Source organism: Falco cherrug, chromosome Z (genome assembly GCF_023634085.1).
Source record: "Falco cherrug isolate bFalChe1 chromosome Z, bFalChe1.pri, whole genome shotgun sequence".
Taxonomy (NCBI): domain Eukaryota; kingdom Metazoa; phylum Chordata; class Aves; order Falconiformes; family Falconidae; genus Falco; species Falco cherrug.
In genome coordinates this window covers 11,986,893-12,007,986 of record NC_073720.1, presented here as the reverse complement: position 1 = coordinate 12,007,986, position 21,094 = coordinate 11,986,893, and the positions used below count along the sequence as shown (strand labels likewise).

Sequence of the window (21,094 nt, the reverse complement as noted above, 5' to 3'; positions counted from 1 at the left end):
CTTATAGGTGACACAAAAGCTAGACACTGCAGTGATCCAAGTCATGGTGCCCAAAATGCTTTATGAGTCTGGGTGTGTGCATGTTCCTGAGTGAAGACTGCATGAGAATCAGAAGTTGATAGATTTTTAATACCTGAAGCACCCCATTAAAAGCTATGTAACAGATAAGTTTGCCAGCAGTTTCTCCTTTTGGAAACCAGACTTAAAGTTAACAAATCATTTAATTTCCATGTAGATCTGGATTTTAGTAGTTGAGCGCCTTACACATCCGTGTATTAGTTAGCGTTTGGTGCATGTAGAGCTGTGTAGCAACCACCTCGCTGAAAGTTATTCAGTAGCTAAAATTATCAGTGGGGACCCCCTCTTACCTCTCATTATGTATAATGAGATTGCTGCTGTGCAGCGTTGATTAGGCACGTCAACCTGGAGCTGGATGTCTGAAAATGAGTATTGCTATTGAAATGCCTTTGCTAATGATCAACTCATGTGTCCGTCATTTTGACAGATTTCTCTTTAAGAATGTAAAAAGCTGAAGCATGCAGGTATCCCAGGGTTGCAATGTAATGTTCAGAGAAAAGGGTATTGTCATATTATATTTCCTGTGCATTAACCCTAAAGTAGCAGTTTCCTTGGCAGAAACATGCTGATGGCTGAAGCTTGCTGTTGAGTACAGGCTGTGCTAAACAGAGATCTGTAATCTTGAACTGGGAACCAAATATCATGGGGAACTGGTTTCTGGAGTGTGATCCTGAAAGCAGGGCATCCCTCCTCCAAACTATTTTCTTGTGTGATTTAAAGCTTTCATGTTGTGGAAAAATCTTCAGGTATTTAGAGAAAATACTTCCAGATCTCCTTACCAGTAAACCCCAGAAAAATTCACCAAAAATTGAAAGGAGACTGAAAACAAGGAAATGACTTCTCAGAAACGTGTCACCCCCCTGTGGAACTCATTGCTGCAAGAAGCCGTTGAAGAGATGGATTTCAGCAGGGGCTTGGATGCCTGCCAGGGCAGCGTGATTCACCAGTTGCTTTAACTGGAGCAACCCCCGGCGAGGCTACACGAGGCTGTGCTTGCTTCAGGGTGCCAGGGCAGTACGTGCCAGGGCAGTATTTAATGGCTGTAACAGTGTGTGGTGGGTTCTCAGTGTGTGGCTGTGGGAGCGGGGTTTGATCAGGGCAAGTGGTTTGGCTATCAGGAGAATCCAGGAAGGCAGCTAAACCCACAGTTTAGCCACAAGAAAGGCAACAAGTCCAGTCAAGAGCCATTGCCAACCAAGTTGGGAGGAGAGAGGCAGCTCCTGCAAGTCCAGCAAGCAAGCCCTTACCTAGAAGCAGGCTGTGCCAGTTGAGGTTTACATCTGCTGCTATAAGCCACTCTAAGGGTGGGAGTCCTAAGGGTCCTAAGCCTGAAAATCAAGTGGGAAGTCCCAAGGAGAAGGGTAGAAATTATGAAAGCTTCTGCTGTCTGTTTCTCATTCGTTCTGGCTGGCACAACCCCACAGGTCAGCACCTCATGGCAGGGATGCCCTCCTCTCCTCTCCCACCTCCCAGCCCTCTCTCAAGCCAGGCTGTATCTTCCCCCAAAGAGCAGCTACAAGCAAGCCATTATCATCCTTCCTTCTTCTGCAGACAGGAGGAGATGAATGTGCACTTGGAAAGCCATCAGTATGGCTTGCAGCATATGAACAGCCTCCCTGATGCACTTTGAACCCATTCCTCCTGCATTTGTTTGTCTTGCAGATAAAACTTCACAGCAGTGTTTGGAGAAAAGTCTAATGAGGGACCACTGTTTGCATAACAAAGCAAGGCTTCCTCTTCAAATGTTCAACCTTCATTAAGCATAATTTATATTCCAGCTAATCTTTGGAAGAGGGTAAAATATGGAGCCAAAGTTTGTTTTTACATAGTTTGGAGTAATGCATTGTTTGTTTTAAGTGGTCAGTTGCAATTGATAGTTGATTTAAATTCGACATAATGATGATTTGTGATGGCTGCGTGTTGTCTAGGGGAGTGTTGTGTCATTGACTGCCATGGCTTTAGCACTCTACTGCGTCAGTTATTGAATTAAAGGATAACACCAAATGGACGGTTTCCCAGTTCTGCAGATATTTCAGCACATCCACAAGGAAAGAAAAACTGTGAATTTGTAAAATAAAGGGGTTTTTTTTTTTCCCTCAGACTCATGTAGGCTTGATAAAATAGTGCAGTGAACAGCAGTTTGCTTCTCCTGCACCAGTCCACCAACACGGGACCCTTTTGAAGGTCACTAGGTCCCTGCCGTGAGTAGCTTTCAGGGTGATAAGAGAACCAGCCATTTGTAAAGGTTCCTCAACACTGCTGGGAGTCCTGGTGACGTGAAGTGATTTGCTGCCTAGAAAGCAAACAGGTATAGCTGAATGCCTAAATGCCATTACAGGCCAGTGTGTAAGGCATATTAATTTCTCAGCACTCAGATTTTGTTCATATCATAGGCACAGAAAAAGTATCTGATCCTGTTGAATCTTCGCTGCAGTTTTGCCTCCCTGCCTGTGTGTAAGATACACTCCACTGCTGCAATATATTTCACTTACCACCTTCCAGGTTTATTAAAAGATGAGAAATGACTGGTTACATTTATCTTGTGTGTACTCCTTGCTGAGGCTTATCCTTTTCTGCAAGTTTACATAGTAATGACGGGTGTTTGAGAACACCCTTCACCCTATCATGAAAAGTGTGACCTAAGTTGTATGTATGGACAGCACTGGGGTGTGCTGCATCCTTTCAACTCAAGGGAGTAGGGTTTTCAGAAATCTTGTTGGGATGTTGAGTGGGTCAGCACTGGGGTGCCCAGCCTCAGGCTCCTGAGGCAGCTGGCCATGCTGTCATCTAAAACTCTAAAACGCCTCATGGACTGAGTGGTGGGTTTCCATGTTGCATTCCTTAATGCTGAGATACCTCCAACTGCAAAGCTCAGGATCCTCATCCTTTTTGGTTCATCACACCCATGATCTACCCATGATTCTTTTTAAAGGCAGCACCAACCTTTAGCATATATATTTATTTATTCATTTATTTATTTTATTGTTTTTCAGGAAAAAATGCTGTAAGGGTTATAAGTTTGTTCTCGGACAGTGCATCCCTGAAGGTATGTGATTTCACTGTTGTTACCCCCTCTTTCCCCACGCATTTGTCTTTCCCCATTTACCCTGTTCTCCACACTGCCAGTTTGGAAGAGCATGCTGATATAATCACAGGCTCATCCGTATCTCATGTGTCAGTGGAACTTGTTGGGAAAATAAAAAGATCAGCATCTTCCAAAAGTTTCACTTAGCATGCCAAGCCTTGATCCTTCCCTAAGTACACATGACTGCACAGATCTTGCACCATGACCTGCTGCAAAGGGACACATTCTGCTCTCAGCTACATACATGGGAGCACTCTGTGCACCCAGGAGCACACCCTTCCTGGCTGATGGTTTTCCCCATGTACCCCTTGGGTGTGGCACAGTCAGTTTGGCTTGTAAGTGCACAGAGGGTGGGTGACTATGTGAATTAGTCCTGCCTTTGGTTACGTATTTCACAAAGACATCAGTGAGGGGAAAGTGTCATCAAACAGTGTGTCTCTTCCACCCGCTCTGCTGGTCCTGGGTATGGCTTCATTGTCACCAGGGGCAGAAGGACACAGAGAATTTACTGAGGATAGTTCATGCAGTAGTGAAAAGGGAATAATCCTCTTGGCAGAGGGGAGCTGCCTCTACGCTTTGCAAAAGCCGTAATGGGGTCTCAATGCTCAGAGGCTGCTGCAATGAGATCTCATTTAGGAAAAGGCTGAGCTCTGCCTGCCTTAATTTTGTGGGAGGCCTCTGTTGGGTCTACCCAGACGATGGCTTCACATCAGCAGTAGCTGATGTGAGCAGTAGAATGTGAGTTCTTCAGTCGCTCCCATCGCTTTTTCCAATTTGGATGAAACTGGCTCTGAAGTTACAGGAGCAGAGGAACTCCCTAGCAGAAGCAAATGGTCAGAGACAGCAAGCCAAAAAACCTTGTTTACTCCAAAAAGCAGGTTAAAAAGTTGGTTTATGGTGACATCCTTCTATTTGATGACATATGGAAAGCCTTCAGTTGACCTGAGAGTGTCCCGTTTGGGCTGGTGATGTTTTGAAAAGAAAAGTGGCAAATTAACATACTGGAGGGAGTCAGCTGATTTTTGAATTACAGCCTCCAGCCGACAGGGATTATAACCCAAACTCTGCTCCTGCTGCTTTTTAAAAAACGTGCATTTTCTTTGCTGCTGGCTAGAAACAGTAGAACACTGGTTGCAAAAGAAAAAGAAGAAAAAGAAAAAAAAATAACCTACATCTTCCTGAGAGAGAAATTGTGCATTTGCTACTTCTTTGTGAAGAAACAGCCCACGGTGCCAGCCCGAGCCTCGGGGAGCTGGGTAGGGTTTGAGTGAAATTGATGCTCACAAGGAGTTCCTCATCCCATGGTTTTGCAGTGAGTTTTGTCTTTGTGTCTATGGCATGAGATGACAGCTCCAGTATGAGACAGACACTTGGAGGAGGCAGATGTGCTGTGTTGTACAAGGTGGTTGTGTGCACAGGGGGCAGAAGCCCTGAATACTTTTGGGGTGGAAGGAAGCCAGGACTCTACAGTCTGGCCTCCAGCTTTACTATGGATTGTAACAATTTTATATGCTATTTGCTAAATGTGATGGATACAGCAACAGAAGTAATAGGAGCAAAAGTAAAATTATAACCATGGCAATATATTATTTTAGGCTTCTAATTTTCATCTCCTGAGGTTTTAGGTGATTATGAAAGCAGCTTTTATTATGTACCCACTGACTTTGCTTCGCTTAACCCTGTCTATTAACTGCATCTCAGTAACCTGAGAGTTTCCGCCACTAATTGAATTTCTCTGCTGACTGTGGCTTCTCTCCCTTTGTATCTCCATTCCCCCTTTTTCAGCTCAATCTATATTTTGCCTTGAACTTCAGAGACCACAGCAATTGCTGTAACATCTGAGACAATCTGGCCACTGGTATGGGGACAAAAAATATGACTCAGAGAAGCACTCATTTCACTTTGTTACAAGACATCACTTGGCTCTTCACACATTGTTTTGGCATAATCTTGACAGAGTAGCTGTATGAAATGCATATCTTGACACAGGCACACAAATGCAATACAGATGTGAGTTCATTACAGCACATCTGCACCTTTTAATCCCGTACTGGCAAGTCAAAGCCATGAGAAGTAGTTCCAGCCCTGTCTTCTCTGTGATTTAGCAATGGCAGCAGGGAGCAGGGTTGGGAGAGGGACAGAGCGTCCCTTGTCCACCCTCAGGAGGACACCAATGTCCTTCTTGGGCAGCTGTTACTTAAAAAGATTCTTTCCCCAAGGCTTTGTGTCTTTGTCCACATCCATCTTTGGTTTCTGTCCTGTTATTTCTCATCTGCCCTTGAAAAGCAACAGAAATCAGTGCAGTCCAGTATGAGTCCATGTCCCCAGCTTCTGCATTTCATTTGCTTTGGACTCACATTCTTGCTCTGGGTTTTGGCTGCAAGGAGCCGGGAGCAAAGATCCTCAGGAAACATTGAGGGGAGTTTGCTTTTTGTGCCTGATTCCCCCCATAACATCTTTCTACTCCACCTGAGCAGTGAAGCAGGTTCTCCTGAATGATCTCCTCCTTCTTTGCTTTGGAGACTCAGCTACAACTAGGTCCTGTCTCGTGGTGTCACCGAGAGTAAAGCAGGGACAGATGTAGTCTGAAACAGCTTCTTTTGGAGAGCACTCTCCCTATCGCTGGTTTGTTACTTGAGTTTCTTGGCTGTGCATTAATCCAGAGCAAAACACTCTGTGCCAGGCAAACACTAATAAGATCTGCTGTTTCCTCACTAAGGCTGTTTCAGAAATTTCCTTAGTACATACAACTTTCCATGCTGCGTTGTCATTCCTGAGTTCACTGAAATATACATAGAGACATTTGTTATTCTGCTTCGGCTTTTTGTATTTTCCTAAAGTCTGGAACAGCCTGCTCCTCGCTGTGTGGCTTTGATTCATCATCAAACCACATTTCTTAGGCTGGGCTGGTGGACAAGGGGCTTGAACGTGGGAGGGCATGTGCATCCCTGGTTCTGCAGAGCACATGGAGGCGGTGCAGCAGCTTTTGCCCAGTCTCATCCCAGTTGTGAGGACTGTTCCTGAGGGACTCATGCTACTGGTGACCAAAGCCCTGGGGATGCACAGCTCTGTGACATGGGACCTGCCCACAACTGTTGTGTGATTTGAGATGACTGTGTGGGAACCACTAGCAGGGAGATTTCCACCTGCTGGAGCCTTCCCTTGCTTTGTATGAAAGCAAATGAAGCAATAGTCTTGATGGAGTTCTGCTAAGGTGGATGTGAAAACCATGTTTAGAGACTAGCTACATGAAATATGGCAAAATAGAGACAATTAAAAGGAACTGGTGTTGTTTAGTCTAGGGAAAAGGAGGTTGAGGGGAGTTGTGATAATAGTTTTTAGGTATGTGAAAACTTGCTGCAAGGGGGATAGTGAACCGTTCCTCATGACCAAGAAGAAGAGGATAAAAATAATGGGCTTAAATGGCTCTAAGGGGAGTTTGGATTAGATATGTGTAAAAAGCTTTCTGTCTGCAAGGATATTTAGTCTTGGGAATAGACTGCATGGTGGGGAATTTTCATCCCTGACGGATTTCTAGGTGAGGGTTAGATTAATGTCTATTAGGAAAGGTTTATGCAGAGCTAATCCTGCTTGTAGTAAGAGATTTTTTTTATGATTTTATTAGGGCACATCTATTCATGGAGGCACAGGGAGGACAGAGCTTGTTTTTCCTCCACTCTGAATAGTCTAGACGTGGCACAGGCCAAATCCAGCATCTGTGTGGGCACACTGGCTAAGGAATAGGCATGGTCACATCAGTGCTGTGCATACTGGCCTGTTCTCCATCTGATTTTATTTCAGTGGAAAATGAAAATTGCAACTGTGCCCAGGAAAAACACCACTAATGCTTTATATCTGGGACTATTTAGTAGGGCCAAATGTAACAGGAGTTTACAGTCCCAGCATCACCTAAAAAGCCTGAACTAGCCCCCAGGCTGTCTATGTTCGAAGGCAAGGGCCAGGTTTTAGTTCCACGCTTGTGCAAGAAGGCTCTGTACTGTTTGACCCTGGTTACTGCTGGGAGTCCTGGCACTGCTGCTCACCACCACAGCACTGTGAGCAGACTTCAAGGCTGAAAGTCAACACAGTTGTGAAGTAAGAAGGAAAGAAAGGATGCCTGCCATTCAAAAGGTGACAAGCACAAGGGAGGAAATGCTTGGCACCATTACAATAGTATTTTTTGGTCTAAGCTGCTCTGGTGTGACATATAGCAACTTCTTAAGTCTCGTTTGGTGCTTTTCTGTACCTTTGCACACTGTCACTTTCACCCCCAGTGCTACACACGTGCTTTATATACTTTGAACAGACAATGTGGCTTCATTTGCTTTACCATCTATTAGTTCTTTTTAATTATTTGAAAAAACCTTCATACCTAGAGATGTCTGCTAGTTATTAGTATGAGTCAGTAATGATTTTGGCGTTTAATTACTTTATAGTGTGTGTATATGGAAACACTGTGCATTGCTGGGAATTCAGTTGAAACATTTAGGTTTGGTTTAGATGTGTTTGGTCCGTAGCATGGACGGGATATTTCTGTTGTGGCCCCCTCCAGTACCTAATACACCAGCTGTGTGCAGGATGATGTTCCACTGAAACGATCACAGAAACTGCCACTTGCTTGGCATACAACCCAACCTTCAGGAGGGTTTGCCTAAGCTGGTTTTGAGACTAGGTGCTGCTTCAGCTCCTGTCTTCCCCTGGCGAATGTTCCCCGTGGCACTGCAAAGCCCTTGTATCCACAGCCAGGGGCTGCCCATCTCCCCCAAATCGCTGCCACCAGCCTGACACCAGGGGCCAAATCCAGCCCATGGCAGGGCAGGGGTGCAGGTCAGACCCTGTTTTGGTCTGGTGTCCATTCCCTGGCCTTCGGTTTTGCTGCCACATAGCAGTGAAATCAGAAACAGATTCACCCTCCCTCAGGTTTCAGTGACTTCAGTCTTTTGGGACTTCACTGACAAGCTCGGCTAGTGACTTCCCATACCCTAATCTGCACATTGCTATCATTAAAAGTGATGATGGTTTTGTAACAATGTGTTCTTTCCTAGAAGGGGTATATCTGGCTGTGAACAATTACTGTGTGATTTTAATTAACTTTTCCTTGTAATATGCCTTCTGCCTGGATTTGGCAGATAGCCTGTTCCATGATAGTCTGCAGAAGTAATGTTGCTATCAGCACATAAAAAATTTGTGAAGGAAACAGCAATTTAATATCTCTTTGAAAAGAATTCTTAAATTCTGCAAACTGGGAAAGTGACCCTTACTTAAAATCCAGGTTTAAGAAATAGTCTAACTACTGTAAAGCTGTAATTAGCAATTACAATTTTACTTACATCTCATGCATGTTTTATTCCTATGTTCCTTCCACCCTTAAAAACAATGTAACTCAACTCTACTAATAGCAGAGATGTGAAATATTTGCTGTCAAAGTTTCATCCAGCTACTGCCACTGGTATTTTTCCTAACCCCGTTTTTCCCTATCTAGACTATGATGTCTGCGCTGAAGCTCCCTGTGAACAGCAGTGCACAGATAACTTTGGGCGAGTCCTATGCACTTGCTATCCTGGGTACCGCTATGACCGGGAGAGGCACAGGAACAGAGAGAAGCCTTATTGCCTGGGTAGGTAGAAGTGTGTGTTGAGCTTATCACTGCTTAATGATGTATCCTGCTTTCTCAGGGCCTCCAGGAGTCAGTTTATTTCTGAAACCTTTCTTATTCTCATTACTATTACTAAAAGAAATATGTTTTTTAACTATGTTAAGGATTAATTCCCAGATCTAAGAGATCTAAATCCCCCTGAAATTATTAGGAGGTAGTACATAAAACGAGACATACGCACCCAAACATTTCAAAGTGTTGGGATGATACAATTTTCCCTTTATTAATTCCTTCTGCAGGTTTTGAGCCATATTTGGGGTTTTGGCCTGAGATGAGGGACAGGATTCTAACAGTAACCCTCAAAGTACTATAACCAGGCCTCATTATGAAAATAAATCCTTGGGGTTTGATTCAGATGGCCAGCATCTACTTCAGGAGTCGTCATTTACATGTGGTCCTTGTGTGGCTAGTCCTGCCTTGCCCTGTCCTGGACTGTTTGCTGTGCCAGGGAGCCAGGGTTTGCAGGACTGAGCTTTGCTTGTGAGCTCTTCAAAGCAGAGAAATGGTCAAGCAATGTTCACCACTAAAATGACAGGTATGTTAATAATACTGCCGTTCGCACAGAGCTCCAGCCCGAAGCACTGGAGGTGCTGAAATGACTCATTTACTTAACCACAAAATCTCCTGGTACCTCTAAAGGAAGTCTTTTGTTGTATTTGCGGTCTGAAACCTCTGGCTTCAGAGCATTTTGAACTCTTGCTGCTCTCCAGATATCGACGAGTGTGCCATGAGCAATGGGACGCTGTGCTCTCAGATCTGTGTCAACACCATGGGCAGCTACAGGTGTGAGTGTCACGAAGGCTACACCCGGGAGGAGGATGGAAAGACGTGCACCAAAGGAGATAAAGGTATATGCTAGTGGGGGTTAATGGTCCTGGGCCAAAGGGCCACCTAAAAGGTTGATCTGTCATAAAGAGGAACTGCTCCCTGCACTGCACTTGGAGCTGGGAGTCTGAAGCTGGGATGTAGCTGATGGTGCTGGAGAGCCCAGGTTGTTCATTGAGCACCTGAGAACCTGTGGAGCAGTCCTGCCACACACTCTTCTCCTACCCATTTCATAAGCTGCACAAACACAGCCGTAAATCAGTAGTCACATCCATAAAGAAACTGCACTAGTACATTGAAGGATGTAGAAAGCATCTTCCCAGAGAGGCACAGTGACTGAACGGTGAAACTTGCCATTACAGCATCAGTTAGACCATTTCTGCTGGATCCACCTGCTAAAAGCCATATTTTCTCCCATACCAACCTGGATTATACTTAGAGCTCAGAAGATGGGGAGGTGGGGAGGAATATTCCAGATGATGACCCTTATAAGCCTTCATTGATGTCATCTGTTAATTTAATTATTTTCAGTAACCTTAATTTGTATATATACACCCACATCTGAGATTAGCAAATGGCCCTGGGTTGGGTGGTTGTGCCTCTGGGCACTTGGAGGGTCAGAAAAGGTGTGCCTGGGAATCTGGCACACTTTTCAAGCATCACTTAAATCAATTGCTAAATTCTGCTGACCTGCAATGAGTCTGTGTGTCTCATGACTGTGGTCAGATTTTTTTCCTTTTTAAAAATGAAAATAAGATGTGATGGGAAGCAGGTAAAAGTGAGGGCTTGTTCTTGCTTTTTACTGTTGTTTTCCAAGTATGTAAGTATGCTGTGTATAAATTCTTTTAAAGTTTTTGATCTCATCCCAGCTATTAAATTACAGCATTTACAGTACTTCAGATTAAATACTGATATGACAATTTAAAAAGAAAAGAAGAAGAGAACAACCTGGGGGGGGGGGGGGGGGGGGGGGGGCAGGGGAACTATTTTGATGAATGGTGACTTACAATAAGTTCATCAATTAATTGCCTGAACACAGTATGATTGGGTGCACCAAATCCCACTGGATGGCAAGAACAATTTGTAATTTTCATTTTCCTCTGAAAATGTGTAACTGGAGCCACTCCATTAACTTTAATTGTTTCTTGTAGATTTCAAATTGGTTGGGTTTTTTCCCTTGTAAGTGTCCGGGGGGGTCATAAAGGAAAGAGATATAAACTATATAATCCCCTTGCAAATAGTTTTTTGGTTAACTTTTCCTCAAGCTAGTTCAAATTTCCTGACAGAGTAATGTCCAAAGCGTTCAGGATAACCAACCATTCAGAATATTCAAGGCTGTGGGAATAATTTTAATATTTGAAAGCACCAATTTTACATTGAATGTACATGGCACATAAAAATGTCAGCTCCAGTAGTTAATCTGGAATTAAATACCCACCATCGCTCATGACATTTCCCAAATCGGCTGTGTGAAGCGGAGAAGGACACTTTCTGCTCTGTGACCCTGTGGTCCTCCATGTTGTTACTAATTGCCAGACTTCTGGTGCAAATGAAAGTGGAGTTAGCCATCGCAATTTCACAGAGTATTTCCTTTAAAAAATTTGTATCCGTATCCCATCCCAAGGAAAAGGATTCCGGCCGGCTGTAGCGAGGCACCACCGCGTGGTCAGCCCCAGCCCTGCACTGTCCCACACGGCACCGCATCCACGCCGGAGCGGCTTCCTAACAAACGGATTATTTGCTTTTCTTACTAGCTGGAACACTTAAATTTTATTTTAAAATTTAATGTGAGAAACATGAAAAGGCATGTATCTGTCTCCAGCCCAAAGCATGCTGTACATTTCCCGGGAGATGCTATACATGTTTTCATCCTGCCGTGCCTCAAAGCTGCAATCCAGGCACTTCTTTGCCTCTGTAAGTGGGCTTGACTGAGAGCTTCGCATTTGTTAGTGGGCATAAGAACAGGGAGAATTTTTCCCACATCCACGATCATGTTGCATTTGACAGAGACAATACAGTTACCCGTGCAGAAGTAGGCAAATGAAACCTTCTCAGCAGGCTGAGCCCAGATAATACAACACAGATGATCAACTCAACTGTCTCCATGCAAAGACTGCCTGCGGCACAGCTCCCTGCAGAGCTCTCCCCCGCCAGCATCTCCTCCTCTTCCAGCATCAGCAAGACAGTCTTCCAGCACATGCAAAGAAAACACATCACTCCCCCAAGCAGATCTCTTATCGATAGGTGCCACGGGCTCACCAGTGCCTTGCCGAGATGAAAGGACCCCCGGTCAGGACAGCAACATCATGCATGAGCTAGACATGATGCTTTGGAAAACCTTCATAAAATGGGGCTGGTTTAAGCCTTCTCTGAAATAATTTTAGTTTCCTGGAAACAATGGAAGCAAGCTATATAAGTGCCTTGCTCAGCACGGGCCAAACTGACCCTGGTAGGTGACCTCTATTTCTGTACCATGCGTGGGTGGCTCCATCTAATTGCTTCCTGCCCCCTCTGGCCTGTCCTAGGTGGCTTCTGGCTTTATCCATGCTTTATTCTGGCTTTATTTGTAGTTTGGTCCTGATACAGAATCGGATGTGGGTAGAGCAAATGTTTGATGGATGACTCCTTCCCTGGGCAACTCATCACCTCTGTCTGGTATGAGTTAGGGGGATTCCACCTCTCTCCCGGGACACAGTTCATGCTTGCTTATATGACGCTGTTGGACTTCTTCCTCTGACAAGTCAATCCAAATGGATTTGCAGAAATCTCACTGGTATGATGTTTCCCAAACATTAGCTGACACCACTGCCCCCCAGCATTCATCTCCATGGATTGTTACAGCCCTGTTCTATCTATAGTTGTCAGCCCCGTGTGCCCCATCCTTCTGGAAGATAAATTGGATTTTATAATGAAACATGAGGCCAAATTCACTGCTTCTTAATCTGCATGTAATTCCACTGATTCTAGTGGGATTGCAATAGGTTTCAAATAGCAGAGGCTCTGGCAATTTCTCCCTATGACTGTATGTTGCTTTCAGCAACATTTCTTAACACAATATGAAGGAACAAAGTTGGTAAGATAGCTATTAAAAGGAATTTTGGTTAAGACTAGTACCAAGTCCAAACTCTACTGGAGTTTGGAAAAAAAGGCATTTTTTTCTAATGGCTCAATATATGTGCATCTGTACATGCTACACAGGTCCAAAAATGGACATGTCAAAACACTGATGTTTTTTAAAGGAAGCTGAAAAATTAAGGGAGCCACAATACTGGTTTGTGGTCAAAAGAAAACTTATCTTACAGAAATATCAAGAGGTGTCTTGATTACAGCGTATCAATTCCTTGTTAAGGGAAAAAAGGCCTGCATTGTGCAGTCTTTAATCTATCAGAGAAAGGTTTATGGGTAAAGAGGCTTTGCAAGGAGTCAAAGGCAAAATGAATAACATTAGAAATACAGCAGTGACAAAGGAAACCAGCAGGTGCTGTGTATTTGAGTATCTTCACACAAAGGCTGGAGTCCCTCTGGGAGGTGGTGTGGCCAGATAGCCTTGGAGCCGTAGATGCGATTTGGTGAAGATCTGTTATATGTTGTGTAGAGTTCATCAGCAAACCCCAAGTGGTACCTTCCGGCCTTAAATCTTGAGCCACCTGAACACTGTGCAGAAAGCTGTTCAGGGATTATCAAGCCATGTGCTATCAGGAAGGGCTGGAAAGCTCACACAGCAGTGTGCTTACTGCCATAAAAGCATTAAATAAATGGACTGCAGTTGTGGGAGCAGGCAGTTGATGAATGGGGTAAACTCCCAAGCTTTTGCCTCCTAATTTTCTGATCAGTTCAGTGCTAATACCAGTCTTAATGCTGCTGGTCATTCCAGAACCTTGCCCTTACCGCCCTCTCCTACCTGACCTAGGAGATAAGAGAAATAAATCTTCATCTTCTAAAAGCAAGCACACCTGATGTGGCATTATAGCCAATGGACTAAATGTACTGAAAATGTGGTTTTCCTGAATTTGTGCACTGGTGGCCCATAAATGACCATCTGATGGATGTAATATTCCTTACTGGACCCTGAAAACATTTGAAGTCAAGTACCATATAATGTCTTTAGTATTAGAAACTTCTGTTTTTATTTAAAATTATGCAGATGTTTTTAAAATCAATACAAATTTCTGAAAAGATGAAGGACTTCAAAGCTTGTGTCCAAGTAAGAAGTATAACACAATAGGTAAGCGCATTGTAGTTGATTCTTTTTGAAGATTTTTAAGATTTGCTGACTTTAACCAGGAGCACCTGCAGGGTTTTTCCATTACAGGACATGTTTTGAAAGGTCAGCGTTCAAACATGGACAATAACCCTTCCAGGTAACATTGTACAAGGCCACACCATATGCAGAGCCTCAATACACTTGATGTTTCTCAACAGCTGTATGTGGAAGGAAAAAAGCTCACCTAGAGCCAGGATGTGTCACCCTGTGTTTCAGAAACCACATTTCTCTTTAAGTGGACATGTGTTGAAACAACGCTTGTTTGTTTGTGACGCAGAAGTGCTTCACTGTGTATGGGACTGGGAAAAAGGACAAAATTAACACTTGCAATATCTCTTACAGTTTGAATTATTTAATGGATTCTTGAAAAGATCCCATTCATGCATAGTATCAACAGGTGTGACCATTTCTCTCGTGTGGATTTAAATCCCTGTCATTAATCTCAATCCCCGTCTCCGCTCAGGCTGATTCCATCACGTGGAGGAATACTCAGCAATGATAGAATGCAGTTTGTGCAAAGTGAATGAAATGACCATATTGTGAGGTACTTCACTATAATTTATAGCATATGAAAATTTGCCCTTCAGGGGACTGTAAATCAGTTCAGATCTACAGGGTTAGTCTACCCTAAACACAAAGATAAAAGAAGGGGTGTAGACTTTTCCAGGTATTAAAAATAAATAAATAAATTGCAGACTGTTAACTGGAAACAGCTGCTTTAAAAATGAGCTCAGAGCTGTCCCTGCAAAGTTTCTTAGCCTTACACAGCAATTCACAGTCAAAGTATTAACAATGGCAAGATGCTCTCCTCTTTCACAGTCTGGGGAAACATAACCTTCAAGTTGCTTTTGCAATCGCTTTATGGACTTCTTCTCTTTGTATCTTTATATCTGTATTTGAAACTGCTTTCTTTCAGCTGCACTTCCTGAGAAATCTGAAAATGTGGCAAAATCGGGGACATGCTGTGCCTCTTGTAAGGAATTTCATCAAATAAAGCAGACAGTTTTACAACTGAAGCAAAAGGTATGAACACTGATCAGCCATGTCTTTACCAGACCTGCATGTTTTGTGACAACTGAGGTTAAATTTAAGTGTTTGGAGCTGTCACTGCCGTGTGGCTCTCGTGCCCATAAAGATCATGGCAATATATTTCAAAGTCATGTTGGAATGGCATCTCTTCCATATGCTTCTGTGTTGCTTGCAAGCAGATTGCTAACCAAGCTCGTGAAGCTGTGTTACCAGGCTTGTGGTAACAGTGTCTGGCAAACACCCATCCCAGTCTGAGCCTAGGTTTCTTGGCAATCTCCTCTGGCCTCAGCTTTTCATTCATTCTGAATGCACAGGATTTTGGACTTGATCCACCTTTAGTATAAGCAAGTGCAAGACATGCTGCAGATGCGGGAACATGGGAGAACATGATTTTGCATTAATGGGGTGCTGATACAGGGTTCATGCCAAGTAGGAGGTGTGTGGCTAAGGAAAAACATCACTAGCTCTGATTCTTTAGAAAAGAAAACCCCTCATCCCCAGCCTTTTTTGTTTCCACCTGTATCCTTACAAGTAAAGAATAATGCACTTAACTTCCCATGGCCTTTAATTGCTCCTTTATTTGGAGCAATTTTTTGCATTTGAGTAGGATGCAAACACTTCTGCATTTGAGTAGGATTGAAATAAGCCAGAGACTCAGCCTTGAATTTGGAGAGCCAAGTGCCAGGATGCAGGTGTAATACTTTTTCTAGTCACACCTCTGTTGAACATTCAGGTTCTTTCAAATTGAATTGCCCCGCAGGAATGTTCTCAGCAACTCATGTTTACAGGCATTAATTATTTCACCCGGAGTGCTCACTGAATTGCACTGTGCCTGAACACAATTTGGTGTATTCACTTGTTGCATTTAATGGTTTTCATGCAGTGTAATTTAGATTAGGAAGAAAGAAATCTGCTTCACTAAAATGAAATACACTGTGGATGAAGATACTGTTTATCTCAAAAATGTCACTATGTTATGTTTATCTTCTAAATCGGCATGAGGACAAATGTGAAAGTGACAGGATTTCATGTGTGATGGAAATTCTGCTATTCAAAAAAACAGTAGCAGACAGGTGAAAAAAGGATCCGTGCTTTTGAGTAGCTGTTGACCAGCTGCAGTCCATGATGCTGACCAGGCTCACGCTGACCTCCCAGGGAGGGATCTGGAGTCACACTGTTGGCCATGTTGTTTGCTGCAAGAATTGATGGATACCAATAGCCTGAATTAACAGAAAGTTTTCTGGGTCTAACTTCCCCTGTTAGATGCCTGTGTTCAAAACACTCCTGGAAAACTAAGACCATCAATACCTGTCACTGTGGGCACTTGTGCAGTAGCTGTGGCCATACTAAGCAGCTCACTCTTGTCTCATAGCTAATTTAGGCTGTCATGGGGCTTGTAATTGGGCTGTCAATTTTCCCCAAGTATCTTCCTACTGGGACTTGATCTACTTGGCATCCTCAGAGGGAGCCCACTGGGTTGGTTCTGCCTCACACAGGCAGAGCTGGAAGAGATGGTCCCCTGATACCCTCAGCTTTTTTTACCCCACAGAAAGGAGAGCTTTTGTCCATGCTGAGAGAAGAACCGGCCTCATGCTGCTTCTCTGCCCACGGAGGCATGAACTGTTCACTCACCGCTCCCCAATGGCCAAGTTTTTCTGGGAAGGACGTATCTCAATACCTGTGGTTGAAGCTGTTCTGTTTTGTGCAGAAAAATTTGTTTCTGTCTGCCAGAGAGACAGTTTATGGGAATGAGTCTTCAGTCTTGTGGTTAAAGCTTTCAGATTTTATGAACTTTGTGCAAAACTACATTTAGTAGAAGAGCCTGTGAAGGACCCAATCCAGCAAACCCTACCACTGTGAACTGGGGTATGCTTCTGGAAGTGGGACGTATGGTTTTGTGCATCCTTACAAAAGGACAAGGATAAACTCAAGTTCTGCTACCTCTGGTGGTGGCACCAATACTTTTTTGGAGGATTGCAAGAGCCATTCCAGATCCAGGACAAAGTAGGTCTAGGATCAAGAACAGAAAGTCAGCTTGCATGGTCAGCCAGTGGAGTGCACTGTCCCAGTATACTAAGGGGTTGTGGGCAGTACTGTGTTGACGTCAGACCTTGCTGGAAAGAAGAAGACTGGAAAGCTGAAAAACTGGGGGAAAGATTTCTGATATGCTGACACACAGCCAGAATTTTTTAAAAAATCAAGTAAGCAAGATCCTATTGCACAGATGTGTTTAAACATCTTAATTAGAAAGACATGTTCCACATCACTCCTATCAAGCACTGTCAAAGTCACCTAAACCACAGATCTGCTAGAAACTACCCAAAACTCCAGACGCAGTATGCAACACAGCATATGGAAGTCTTGTTTCTAGTACTGTCTTTCTTTAGAATTCACCCTTGCTAATACTTGCATGCACATGGAAAAAAAATTGTTATCTAAGGGTCATTAAGATTTGGAGCTGCGGATGGAGAAAGCCAAGGTCACTCTGGATCATGATCCTGGTTCAGTTAAAAGGTGAAATAGAAATTGGGCTAGTGAGTATATCCAATCCCTAAGAGGATGTGAGTCAACATCAAAAACACATGGTTTGGCCCCAGTGTACATAACAACCATTTTCTGGCCAGAAGATATCAAAGAGCAGTGAGCTAGACCAGAGCCTGCGTATTTTGGCATGCCTAGTGTATGCCTCAAGTCCAGCTGACTCAGTGGGGAAGCATGTGTAGATGTTTTCACAGCAGCTATGTGATTTTTTTACTTTTTTTTTTAACTTACTAAGTTGTTACAACAGCCTTGCTGGCAGGAACAAGTCAATATTTAAGCAACAGAAAAGAACACACTTCCAGATCCTTTTCCTGATGCATCTCCACCACTAAATGCACCTTTTTACTCAAGCCTGGCCATCTGCAATATAACCAGAAGAGTATTCATGGCAGAGACAATATACTAAGTGACATCTGTTTATCAGCTGGGATAGCAATAGATCCCCAAAATAGAATCTGGTCAGAAATTTAAGTACAAACTCTAAAGAGGACATCAATTAATCTGTCACTCAACAATGGCCACCCCTAAGGAGAAACACTCACTGATGACACTGGAAATATTCTCACAAAAGCTGCTCAAAACATACAACGCTCTCAGGTAGTCACTGGATTTAACTGTGTGTCTTGGTGTTAGCGTGGCAGCGCTGGCTCTGCAGAGCCCTTGGTTGATTTGCATCACATGGTGGAAGTTCTGCAGCGTGATGGTCCTTGTAACACTCCTGTTCATGTCCAGCCAGAACGCTGCTCTGGACAGGGTGGACGCGCCTTCAGGACACAAAACTTAGCAGTGTGCTGACCAGAGCTGGCCGGTGGACCTCCCCATGGTGGTCCCTGGCCAACATGGCTATGAAAGCCCCTAGCTATTAAATTTTCCTCTTCAGCCCCAGGGGTAAGGTGCTGTGACCCTTGGAGTAGTCCTTTATCTTCAGCAGTTCCATGCTTTTGGTCTGTGCTGCAATGGCTGGGATGTTGCCTGAGAAAGCTGCAGGGTCATTGGTAAACAAAGCAGATGTTTCTCTTTGGAAAACCAGTGACAGCCCACCCCTGAGCAGTAGGTGTGCTGGATCCCCATGTGAGCAGATTCATAGGAGTAAGCACATAAGAAACATACTCTGGGGCTTTTGTGAAGTGCTGACTGCATCCAGCCACTGATTTCTGTGGGAGCGGAGTGAAACTACCAAATTCTTGTAAGACTTACATCATGTCACTTAATTTGCCTTTCATACAGTCATCTTGTCTTTGGAACAGCAGTGCTCTCTGAAAACTGAGTCACAAATGACTGATAAATCCTTGTATTCCTGTCATCACATTTTGAATTCCAGTATGAAAAAATCAAGCTGGTGTTTTGGAAATGCCAGCAGGGACTGTCTCAGCATTTCTAACTTTTTTCTCTAACTTTTTTTTGCTTCCTTCGGAACTGTTGTGTGCACCCAACCCCAAACTGCAAGCAGCACTGGCTGCCCTTAAAGGGCAGTTCTTAAGTAATATCCTGTTTGACAAAAGAAATTTGCCCAGTTATAGTATGTACTACAAGAATTACATAGCATTATTATTTTTCTGTACGTTACAAATACTAGGTTTGCACTAAAGGCAGGCAGATATAGAAGTCTTGAGAACAGTCCAGTGCAGGGAATTCCAAATAGCTGATGAAAAACATTGTCAGATAGTAGGAGTCATTATGTATTTTATTTAATGTATCTCTCCCATGCCAATGTTGCAGAATCCAGCATCGAATTATCTAGTGAGCCAAACACATTCAGGGAGCAACAAAGCTGACCCAGGGATAGATCTGCCCTGGTATTGCTGAAATAGCTCTTCAGTTCTGTTTGGCAGAGCAAAATTCCCAACTCTATGTGCAGACACACGCTGCTAATAAACTTCTTTCCTCCCTGCAGACCAGCCTCCTGGCTTGTCATCTCCCTTCAGCTGCCCCTGGAGAGACTAAACATTTGCAGAATATGTCTAAATGTGTTTAGCTGCTAAATATATTCAATCTGGGCATATAAATGTTCCATGGATAATTAAGCACCTGATGTAATGGATAATGACATTTTAAACTACAGTGTGAAATTCTCCTTATAGTCTCACTTTACCTTTGCTGTCTTTATGCAGAGCTGATCCAGATACCTGCTGGGTTAAATAATGTGTTTACAGGGCCAGATCCACAAAGGATTTGGGACTCTTATTGAAACCTATAAAAAGTTGGTGACTTGTGCAGCAATGGAGAAAATTTTCTGAACAAATGATGCCCTAAGAAAGGGCAGCAAATGAATAGAAAATAAAAACAAAAATAAAAATAAAAAAGGAAAAAGAAGTTTCCTGAGAAGATCCAAGCAGTTACGAGACTTAAGTTCTCAATAACTTGTTGCTGTATCTTTCCTGAATTTCTCCTGCTCTCCATTTGGATTGACTTGCAATATTTCGGCAGTGACTTGAAAAGTGAGCAGCCTCACATAGTAACACTTTTTTCTGATTATTTCAATGAAGGGTACGAGTAAACATTTTGTATTTATTTTCCTGAAGTATTTAAGTATGCTGTTTGTCCACGTGAAAGATTAACCAAGAATGTCATTTATCCAGATGAATGATGAAGGGCTTACAGTGATTTTTGGTTTTGGCAGGTTGCTCTGCTACCAAATAATGCTGCTGATCTTAGCAAGCAAATCACTGGTGAAAAAGTGCTTGCATCTAATGCATATATTCCTGGCCCCCCAGGCCAGCCTGGCCAACAAGGCCCTCCAGGTAAGATACAGACCAGAGGGATGTGAATGTGCAATAGTGCCATGAATTAAAATAATGAGCCTCAATCTTTCAGTGTGATAGGATTTCATGTGGCTCATTTTGTGGTTGTTATTATTATACTTGCATTTGTGCTAAAATTAAATACTTTCTGGTCATTATGGTCAGCCTCTGCCAACCGTCTAACATCATCCATTGTGTCTTAGTCTCCATGTGTTTCTTGGCCTGCAAGCTGTGTTTGTCCTGTATGTGTTAAATTTCTCTCTCTCCCTGGGATATCTCACCTGCTTCAGTTGTCATTTCCTGTATTTTAACTCTTACAATTTAACCCTAAAAGTCTTAAAACACTCTCCATTTCATTGCAGGAATACCTGTTGCTTTAGCTCACTGTCATTAGTAGAGCAGAAAATGTGCTTTCAGGTTTTGGAGGTTTGTGCCAGCTGTTTTGTTTTGTCTTGGCTGGTTTTGCAAGGATTCAGTTGTTGGTTTCATGTTGTGTTCCAGATTCAAAGGAATCTGAAAAGAAAACTCCACTCACACGTTCTTTGCTAAGGTGTAAGTTGAAACAATGAGAGAAGCAGAGTGTTCTTAAAGCTCTAACTTAAGCCAGACACCTCGCAACCAGCAGCCAATGACACTAAAAAATTTGCAGACCCTGGTGAATGCAGATCTAATTGTGGATTAGCAATAAACCCAAGGAATTTTAGCATTGCCCTGGGTTTCAGGAAGATTCTTATATTGTACTAGCAGATACTCCTTACAAGGTTTGATTTACTCCCTACTGACGTGCACACACACAGACACACCGTTTATGCCCGCTTTGCTTTGGTTTTTGAGTCTTTATCTCATTTTCTCGGGGGACGGGTACCTCCAGTCCG

At 43.3% G+C, this 21,094-nt stretch overlaps 1 protein-coding gene across 2 annotated transcripts in view; it reads left to right on the top strand.

The window, feature by feature from the left end:
- Positions 1 to 21,094, top strand: part of CCBE1 (collagen and calcium binding EGF domains 1) — a 102,002-nt gene that overhangs the window by 73,803 nt on the left and 7,105 nt on the right. For both annotated transcript variants that reach the window (XM_055698486.1, XM_055698487.1), the window contains exons 3-7: positions 3,072 to 3,124; positions 8,646 to 8,780; positions 9,530 to 9,667; positions 14,825 to 14,931; positions 20,099 to 20,219. In XM_055698486.1, coding sequence (XP_055554461.1) covers positions 3,072 to 3,124; positions 8,646 to 8,780; positions 9,530 to 9,667; positions 14,825 to 14,931; positions 20,099 to 20,219 — 554 coding nt within the window. The remainder of the gene's footprint in view (positions 1 to 3,071; positions 3,125 to 8,645; positions 8,781 to 9,529; positions 9,668 to 14,824; positions 14,932 to 20,098; positions 20,220 to 21,094) is intronic.